Raw genomic sequence first — 10,352 nt, forward strand, 5'->3', positions numbered from 1 at the left:
CACTCCCCTGCAGTGGAGAGGGCTGGGGGTATCAGTCATTCTGAATAGTTTTTGGCAAACTCTCGGCACAGTTCCTTTGATTATCACCGCTGGAACAAGTGCATTCCAGCCCAAGAGGTGGGTGTGAGGCCCTTAGAGGGCACTGCTGTTGCAGAGAGCTGTGTTTGTTGGGCATGAGCTTTCTCCAATCATGCGCTGAGGCATGTCCTGGCATTGCCAACGGCCCTGACCCTGATCGTATCCCACCTCAGCCCCAGCACCCTGCGGACACCCCGCTTAATGTCCTGCTTGCCCAGGCAGCCCCTCAAGCACACCTGGCCATGCCGAAGTCCTGCTGCTGGGCTGGGATCTGCAGGCAGGCATCCTCAAACCCCTCAGGAACCACTGCTCGTGAGGGAAAAATGTGAAGCAACAGGTTCTGCCCAGCAGCTCCCAGTCACAGAGTCACAGAGCGGCTGGGCTTGGAAGCCACCCCAGCATATCAGCCTGTTCAGCCCCCGCTTCCTAAAAGCAGAGTCAGCTGAGGCAGGTGGCTCAGGACCATGCCCAGTCAAGTTTTTAATAGCCACAGGGATGAAACCTCTGCAGCCTCTCTGGGCAGCTCTTCCAGTATTTCACCACGCTATCTTTAAATTCCAATTTCCTGTATTTCAATGTGTTCTTTCTTCTTGGAACCACTGAGGAGAGCCTGGACTTGGCTTCTTTTGCCCTCCCATCCTTCCTCCCTGCACAACCTCTCCCATGTGCCTTGGCTCACTCCCAGTAACCCCTTCCCTATTTTGGGGTTTTTTTGATCCCTTCCTCGTCACTTTTTATGCCACATTTTGACCCACAATGTGGTTTTCAGCATGCTCTCTGGCAGTCCCCCAGCACAGTGCTTTGGTCATCTGAGGCAGTAACTCCTGACCTGCCCTTTCTCAATGGGAGGGATTGGCCTGTTGGGTGGTGGGGAAGGAGTGGGGTGGGAATCCTTTCCTCCTCATGGGAGTGTTTCAGAGAGCTGTGGCCACTCACCTGCAATGTCCCCATCCCTTGCTTTGGCGGAAGGGTGGTGTCTGGCATAATGTTTCCCACAATGGCATCTTTTTGACTGGGGTTTGTTTTCTCTGGCACACTTTGTCTTTCCAGACAGCAGCAGGATGTCAGTCGTCAACACCATGAATGCAACTTGATGATCTTCAAGGTCCTTTCCAGCCTAAACCATTCTATGATTCTATGACTTGCTGGGCATACCCACAGGCATATGAAAGTTCTTTGTTTCTGTGTGAGCAAATGGACATCATAGATTTATCCTGCCGTGAGAAAGAAGAACTTCCATTGGGCAGCTCACATCTGCAGTCTCCAGGGGGTCTGCTGGGATGAGTGTTCTGTACCCATCAGGAAAAACATTTTTTTTCTGCTTTCATGAGGCACGAAACACATAAAGCTCGTGAAAAGAACAATGTCCTACACATAAAATTTCTCAAGTTAAACACTGAAGCGTGATTATTTCTGATAGCGGTTCTTTGTGGAAGCTGAGGAACTGAAAGAAAAACAACATGGAAGAAGGAGAAAGGGACAACAGGACATCATCCATGGATTTTGTGCTGCTGGGAATAAGTGATGTCCCCACGCTCCAGAACCTGCTCTTTCTCCTCTTGCTTATGATCTACTCAGTCACCATGGTTGGGAACATCCTCATCATTGTGCTGGTGGTGGCAGACCGGCACCTGCACACCCCCATGTACTTCTTCCTGGGCAATCTGTCCTCCTTGGAGACCTGCTACAGCTCCACCATCCTGCCTCGCTTGCTGGCCAGCTTCCTGACTGGGGACAGCAGCATCTCTGCACACGGCTGCCTGGCTCAGTTCTACTTCTTTGGTTCTTTTGTGACTACTGAGTGTTTCTTGCTGGCGGCCATGGCCTATGATCGGTATTTGGCCATACGCCAGCCCTTGGTCTATGCAAGCCTCATGACCTGGAAAGTCTCTGTACTCCTGACAGCTGCCTCTTGGCTATGGGGATCACTGCTGCTGGTGGTAGTCACGGCCTTCTTATCCCAGTTGCAGTTCTGTGGCCCCAAGGCCATTGACCACTTCTTCTGTGATTTTACCCCATTGCTGGAGCTTGTCTGCAGTGACACCAGAGATGTCACAATTATTTCTATCATATTTTGTATGTTAGATGTCGTTTTTCCCTTCCTTTTCACACTGGGCTCCTACGTGTGCATCATAGCTGCCATCCTGAGGATCCCATCCAGCACAGGCAGAGAAAAGGCCTTCTCCACCTGCTCCTCTCACCTCACTCTCATCACCATTTTCTATGGAACCCTCTTTGTTGTCTACATGGTGCCTAGAAGAGCTCCTCTGAGGCAGCTTAATAAACTGTTCTCCTTTTTCTACACCATCCTCACACCCCTGGTCAACCCCCTCATCTACAGCCTGCGGAACAGGGAGGTCAGGGAGGCACTCAGAGAAATTATGAGGAAAGCCCTGGTCCTCACCCAGAGCTCATGGTCCCTTGTTGACACAGGCAAGAGACACTTCTAGCTCCTTTGAAAGCTCTGGATACCGGCTGGCTCTTCAGAAGTGTGTGCCACTGAGACCGCTTGTGGAGTGCTGAAGGGAAGATAGCAAAAGGTCTTTGGGAAGAAATATCATGGTTTAATTAACAGTCTAGAAAATGTCACTGGTTTGATTTTCCTTGTTAATAAACACCATGTGGGAAGTACTGAAGTGTCAAGGTTGTCTTTTCTGGAAGAGTAAAGAGAAGATATTTGCCCAAGTTTGTGAATACTTACAAGGGCCATTATGAGGCCATCTTTCTCACTGTGGGTTCCGGGGATGGTAGTCACATGGTGCGCATCCCCCCTGTGGTGCACATTTCAGGAGTGTGAGGCTCGCATGTCAGCCACTAACAAGGGTCTACCTTCACTGCACTGCCAAGGAAAAATGGGCCATTCCTATTGGGTGGCTCACATGGGTTACAGCCATGCACATCTCCTCCTGCCACTGGCCAGGCCCTGCTGCAGGCATGCCTCAGGAACCAGATGGGGATGCAGCAGCTCAGCAGCTGAGTGAGAAGCCTTTGCTTCTCTTGCTGCAAAGATAGGTTCTCCACCTCTCCGGCTGGAGTGATTCAAGCAGTTCCTCTTTATGAGGGCTAAAACAAGATCATCTCCTGCATCTCCCTCCCTCCACCTTTCCCTCCCCTCTTCCCAGGGAAATGAGCAAATCCCTGCTCCAGCTGTGATACTCTGGCTCCAGCTCAAGGTCTTCTCTCTTCACTGGGACACCCCCTCCCTTGCCTCATCTCCTCCATTTGTGGAGGATCAGGCTTTCCACCTCAGCCCTCCTTCCCCACTGGAAAGCTTTGACCCAGTGTAGGGGGTCTGGCTGGGATGGAGCTCATTTTCTTCATAGCAGCCCGTAAGGTCTTGTGTTTTGGATTGGGGACCAAAACCATGTTGATGAACAGTGTCTGCACAGCATCCAGACTGTCTCTGATTCTCACACTGCTCTTACAGTGAGTAGGTTGAGAGTTTACAAGAAGTTGGGAGGAGACACAGCAAGGACAGCAGACCAAACAGATATGCAATGCCGTATAGCATCATGCTCAGCAATAAAATTGGAGGGGAGGTGGTTTTGGGTGGGTAGCCATTGCTTGGGGACTGCCTGGGCATTCGTGTACTTGTGGAAGGTGGTGTTTGACTTTGCATCTCTTATTATCTTCTTGTTTATTTATTTTTTATTCTTTCTTCTTTTTATTTCCTTTGCGTATTAAACTATTTATCTTGATCCATGACTTTCCTGACTTTTGCTCTTCCTAGTCTCTGCCCCCATTCCACTGGGGTGAGGAGTGAGGCAGTGAGGGAGCAGCTGTGTGAGGCTTCACTGACAGCCATGACCAACCCACCCCACCCAGTTTATCCAGGGCTGAGGGCAGGGATGGTCATTGGTTCTCCACAGATCTCAACTTTTTCAGTGGCCTGTGCTATGGGAGCCAGTATGTCAATGGCCTTTGCCTCCAGGGCACACTGCTGACTCCTCCTCAGCTTCTTCACCAGTACATGTGTCTTTTCTCCTCTTCTCCCTGTGACTGCAGGGATAAGCTCGCAGTACAACTGGGATCCATTAGACACAAATGTTGGTTTTAAATGCTGCCTTCTTGGTGAGCAGGGGCTGCGGAGATGCTGCACGAGCTCCTCATTAGCTCTTTAGGCTGCCACATGTATGACAGGGCTGATGGCATCTATCGTTCCTCTGGAAAGGAGTCTGGAGGGGTGAGGAGAGGATGGGGATTGTGCACGTTCCCTGGGGTGGGCAGTGAATGGAGACTCAGAAGAGTGATCACCATACAGAGCCAGGTTTCACGGAGATGAAGCAAGGTGCGAAAGGTGGACAAGAGATGAGCTGGTCTGTGCCACAGTCCCTGGACACCCTGGGGAAGCTGCCCCAGGGCAATGGGGAGCAAACCAGCCCCGCACCCTGACCACTTCCACCTCTGGCCATACACCCCAGGCCCAGGGAGGGACCTTTGCTGCACGGCCAGTTCCATCCTCCTGCTGGGCTCAGTGCCTGCAGGGGGCATGGCCAGACCTGTGCAATCTCTCCTGGCCTAGATGCTGCCAGACCCTGCAGCAGAGCTGTCTGCACACACCAACGTGGGATTCAGCTGGGGTTGGGCAGGGGCAGGCACTGGTGGGAGGGAACAAACAGGGGACTACTTGGGGAAGAAGGAGAAAGGGCTGCCATGGGGACTGTTTGGGGGTGACATTTCTCCTGCCCTGAATGCACCCTGGTCCATTTGGTGTTGGAGGCCATGTGGGGCAGTGGGAAACCCACACACTGGACACAGCAGTCCTGATGCGGTTCCCAGAGGGAAAGCATCACTGCCCTTTCCCTGCTGCCTCTGAATTTGCTAATGCAGCCCAGAATGCTGTTGGCATTCCCAATCCTAAGGGCACGCTGCTCCCTCCTCTCCCACTCGCTGTCCACCCACCCTCTTTGCAGAGCTGCCTTCCAGCCGGTCATCCCCAGCCGGGCCTGTTGCATAGTGTTGTCCCAGTGCAGTGGCAAGGGGAACATGACATTTGTCTTGGATAAACATATTCCACCCAGGCAGCCCCTTTCACCAAGCCGTCAAGGGCTACTGCATCCACCTCACCCCCCATCCCAAGGGCCCATCGTGTTGTTGTAAAAGGCATTCAGGTTGGTCAGGCACAGTTTGCCGTTGTTGAGGCAATGCTGGCAGTTCCCAATCCCCGTCTTGACCATCAAGGTCTTGGGAATGGCTTCCAGGAATATTTGGTCCATCACCTTCCTGGGGACGTAGGTCAGGCTGACTAGACTGTAGTTCCTTGAATTTCCTCTTGGCTCTTCATGAAGGTGGGTGGGAGGTTTGCCTTCTGCCAAGCATCAGGAACCTCCCTGAGTTCCATGGCTTTCCCAGGATGAGAGAAGCAGACAAACAATGACTTTGACCAGCACCCTCAGCACCCTTGGCTGCAACTCTTCATGTCTGTATGAGTGAGAGTCGCATAAGACCAGTCAGCTCACTGACACTCTCTCCACATCCCCTTGGTCACCAGGCACCCTGCCCCACTCAGCAGTGCCACCACAACTTTTTGCCGCCCTCTGGCTGCCAACACTCTTACTGAAGCCCTTCTTGCTACCCTCTGCCTCACCCAAGCAGTGCCCATCCTGGGGGAAGCTCTGCCCTGTGCCTGGGGAGGGTGGACAGAGAAGGACCAGGGAAGGCTGGAAGAAGACAGGACAGCTCTGCAAAAGGCCAAGGGGGAACGCATTGCTGAAGTTGGGGCTTGAACCTGGGGGTCATCAGATCAAACTTTCCTAGCTCAGCTCCTTCTGCCCTGCCGCAGGAGCCCTTGTCTTGGTGCCAGACCTGCCTGAGCTCAGACAGGCGTGCAAGAGGTGTGCTCCTCAGGAGTTACTGTGACTTTTCCCAGTTAAACCCCACAGATGGGACCTGCCCTCTCCCTGTCCAGGCCTACCAGCCTGGCTGTGCCCAGAGCCCATCCCTGCCACCCCACCTCAGCCTGTTCCTGAAAAGCTTGGTCCCATCTCTCCAAGGGCACTGGAGCTGCCTCAGGCTCAGGCCATCTTGCACACCTCTCCTGGGATTTTAAATGCTACCATGTCCTGTTCGCTGCAGCCACGTGACACTGACCTTCTGTGGAAGAGCTCACGTACCCATGGTCCCACGGTGCTGGTGGGTCTATCTCAAATATTCCCTCCAGAAGTCCACCACAGGCAAAATGGTCCAGCAGGCCCTCCTCCCACATCAACCCTCTCATCTAGCTGTGTCCATCCCCAGAGGAAAAGAGAAGTGGCAGGATCTGACAGTCCTCTTTCCAGTGCTGAGGCAGGCACTGGGACAGCGTGGTGCTTCCCCGTGCATGAGCGCCTCACAGGTGCTGAGCGCATCATCTCCCTCAGAGGTGAGTGCAAGACGAGCAAACCCTCGTGTGGGATTTGACTGGATGGGCAGGGGCAGGCACAACAACGAAAATGAAATTCAGGTGAGGAAAACAAAAACCTAAAAAGAAAATGAAAAGCTAAATGGGGTTGGGGGAACCCCAAACTGAGGCTAGAAAAGGCACGTGCCATGACCTGGGAAACTAAACCCTCCAGCAGAGCACAGGACACACAGCAGGGCAAAGAGCCCAAAGGCTGGGATTTCTCCCAAACCTCCTATGTGGCACAAAAGCACAAGATCTTGAATTCAGGATGGGAGGGGGACGGCCATCATGGGGATTGCTGTCACTGGAGTTGTCAGAGATGGGAGCATACCAGTGACTCTCTTTTTCTTCTCCAAGACCCCTGGCCTTCCCTTCCTGCCTCTTCCCAGACCCCTGTCTCTCCCTGTCTGCTCTGGGACACCCAGCTCTCCCTCTCTTTACCTGCCTGTTCCATCCACCCTCTTCAGGAGCTTTTCTCCTACCGGCTTGTCAGTAGGGCTGGGCATGCTGCTCGATGGGTCTGTGTGTGGCCACATGGGTGAACATATCCTTTTCCCATACAAACTGTGTCTCTTCTCTCCAACTCCTTCCCTCTCAATAAAACTACACTGAAAGTGAACACCATTTGGCTAGGTCAAAATTTGGACAATGCAGGGAGTCAACTGCTGTTCCCCATACCCACAGCCAAGCTGTGCAGATGTGACCAAACCCAATTTGGTTTCTTCTCCCTGTGGCCACCTCCCACCTATTCCAGGTTATGTCCTGCTTCTCCCCACATCCTTGTGTCATGGGCCATGTTGTGACAGACACTCACCCTTTCAGGAAAGATCACCACATGCTTCTATGCTTTGGTCTGCAACAAGCTCTGCCCTTTCCTAGGAGGCCTTTGTACCAGCAGCAACTGCTGTGCTGTGCCCATCCTCAGTGCTACATGGACAGCTGGGGAGAGGGAAATGGAGCTCCCTGTTTTAATGGACAGTGTTCCGCACAGGGACACTGCCAAGCCCCAAAGAACCATGCACCCAACTGCTTCCATTTTTCATGGCAGTGTTTGCAGCAGCATCATCATGGCCCTGTTGCAAATTTTCTTGCTGAAGCCACAGGACCAGCAATGTTGAGCTGGGAGAGACTTTCCAGGATCCATCCCTGCCTTGCCCCTGAGGAGGATTTTCTAGTGCAGGTGTGAGTGAAAAGCCCTCTGAGCAACTGCATTCTATTAATTCTACAGGAGACACAGGGGGATGTGAAAGGCCCATGAAGTGTTGGTGTTGTGTGTGGCTGCTGATACAGTCAGTGCTTTCTCACTGTAGTGCAGGGTTGGGGTTCACACCATCATTTGGTTGTGTTTTCAGGCCAGGAAAGCATGTTCTTCAGCACTGTACCACTGACGTGAGGGTGGCTGACCCTGTGCACGCACAGGGACACTTGTCTACAATGAATTTCACCTGCCGTGTGATTGCGTAGTCATTCAGTCTTAGTAGGTCTTAGGCAGATGCCAGTGCACACCCCTGCAGACCTCCCCTCCACTGTGAGAACTGACCTGTCTGTCCTTCCTTTCTTTTCTTTCTCCCTTCCTCCCTCCCTCCCTCGCTCCCTCTGTCCTCCCCTCTTTCACTTCTCCCCTCCTTCTCTCCAAGCGTTGTTGCGGAATGGTGAGGAGTCCAGCCCATCCAGCAGGCCGCTGCAGAGTTGGTGGGGACCAGCTGGTGGAAGCAGGGCAGGCTGTCAAGGAGGAACTTGGAATCACATTCCAGGGAAGCAGACAATGTTTTCGGAAAGCCAAAGCTTCCTCAGACTTGACCCTTGCAGGGGACATCAAGGGTAAGATGGTGAGCTGCTACCACTTCCTTAACAAGGAAAGAATTAACAAGGACAGTGTAGGGCCAGCTGCTCAGCTGGGTGGAGAACCTACTAACAGCAGATCCAGATAGGTCTGAGGAACTCAAGGCCTCCTTCTCCCGACTCTTCAACAACATGTCCCAGGCCTTTGTGTGTAGGGTCACATCTCCAGAAGAGAATTACAACCAGCAGTGGATGAGGGTGGGGTCAGGGATTACTTCATGAACTGAGCCCGTGCAGGTCTGTGGGGATGAACAGACTTCATGGGAGTGTGTTGACAGCTGCTGCTCTCCCTACGAGGCCTTTGTCTGTCACTTTTGGAAAGCCATGGTGATGGGAGAGATCCCTGGTGAGTGGACCCATGGCCACATTGCACCCATCTTTGTAAAAGCACAGACGTGCAATCCATGGAACCATGGGCTTTTATGAGAGTGTGCCATTGAATGAGTCCTCTGTGGGTGACATTTCTAGTCACATAAGGGAGAAGAAGGTGCCCAAGAATGGTCAGTGTGCTTGTATAGTCAGGGGAAATCATGCCTCATCAGGCTGATTGTCTTCATGGTAAACCACCTGTATTTGTGAATAAAAGGAGTAAAGTGGATGTCATTGGCCTCAGCATAGGAAGACTTTTGACATCGTGTCCCTCAATATTCTTGTATTCAAGTTAGGACGCTAGAGTCTGGATGAGTAGACAACCTCATGGGTAAAGCACCAATTGAGTGATTGGGCTGAGAGAGCATTAGTGAAGTGGTCACACCTCCATGGAGAGGCAGCAGAGGGGTCTTTCCTGGACCTTGAGCAGTTTATAAGTCTTGGCTCTCCAGTGTCCAGTCCAGACTTAGGGTGTCTAAAATAACTGCCCCCAGGGCTCCTGTTCTACTCGCTGGCTGCTCTGCTGTTGTGGGTTAACCACAGTGGAAAGTGAAGCACCACAGAGCTGCTCACTCCTTCCCCCCACCCCTTGTGCCCCCAGTGGGATGGGGCAGGAAGAAACGAAGTATACAAGCAAGAAAAGTTGGGTTTGAGATTTTTAAAGATGTTTCATAAGTGAAGGATAAGTGGAAGAAGAGAGAAAGAAAAGAAAACAGAGCAAGTGATGCAACAGCAATCACTCCCTACCTCCCACGGGTAGTGGGATGCGCAGCCAGTACCCGAGACAAAGGTGGCTATTTCCGGAAAGCTCCCTCTTTTCCCTTTTATTACTGAGTATGATGTCATATGGTAGGGATTATCTCGTTGGTTAGTTTGGCTCATCTGCCTGGTTGTGTCCCCTCCCAACCCATTGCGCCCTCCCCAGTCTATTCCCTGAGAAGGCGCTGATGCTGTTCAGCAAGAGTTAGAACATCAGCGTGGTACACACTTTGTCTGCACAAAGAGCAGAGAGCCCCCTCACCCCAGAAACTTGCTGGAAATGAACTTTAGTAAGGAAACAGGACAGGCTGGAGAGATCAGTCGCAGGCAGCTAAGTGTATGACCAGCCAACGGTTTACATGTGACCAGATCTTTTTAACCCCTTTTCCCTCTGTTTCCCATGTTTGTTCCTCCCCAGCCCACCTTGATCCCTTCCTTTCCTTTGCCTTTGGTCCTTTCCTAGACACGCCATGAGGAAGGGGTAGAGGACTTTCAGATCTTTAATTTTCCTATGTTGATTCCATCCAAGGACACTCTGGATACTCAATGGGGTCTAGCAAACAATTTCTCAACCTAATGTTGGTCATCTTCTCATGGGATGTGTCACCGTCTCATCCCTTTTGACTTCTTTGACTATTTTCCTTTCAAGGCACTGGCAGCTTGGGCAGACACAGCCTGAACAAGCGATTTGCAGTCAACTCTCCAGGGGAACTGCGGATGTTCTGGAGTAGGAAGATATCGAGGTGGAGCTATCCGACATGGCAGGAATGTCCCGGGAGACCTATCCCCTTCCTGAGGAGGATCATAGCCAGGCAGGACACCAGTTTTCTCTAAGCTAATATGGGACACCTGTGTTCACACAACCAAACACCTTGTGGGGCCTTTTGATACCATTTTGGCTTATTTCACAAACTCTGCAGTA

General features: G+C 52.0%; 1 protein-coding gene across 1 annotated transcript; it reads left to right on the forward strand.

Annotated features, from left to right (window-relative positions):
• Positions 1 to 1,538: 1,538 nt before the first annotated feature.
• LOC309683861 (olfactory receptor 5AP2-like) lies at positions 1,539 to 2,528 on the forward strand (the record flags this gene model as incomplete). Its single annotated transcript, XM_082499852.1, has 1 exon — positions 1,539 to 2,528. One exon carries the CDS (start codon positions 1,539 to 1,541, stop codon positions 2,526 to 2,528), a length of 990 nt encoding a protein of 329 aa, XP_082355978.1.
• Positions 2,529 to 10,352: the final 7,824 nt, after the last annotated feature.

The sequence above is a fragment of the Vanellus vanellus genome, assembly GCF_965231255.1.
Source record: "Vanellus vanellus genome assembly, contig: HAP1_SCAFFOLD_35, whole genome shotgun sequence".
In the NCBI taxonomy this organism is placed as follows: domain Eukaryota; kingdom Metazoa; phylum Chordata; class Aves; order Charadriiformes; family Charadriidae; genus Vanellus; species Vanellus vanellus.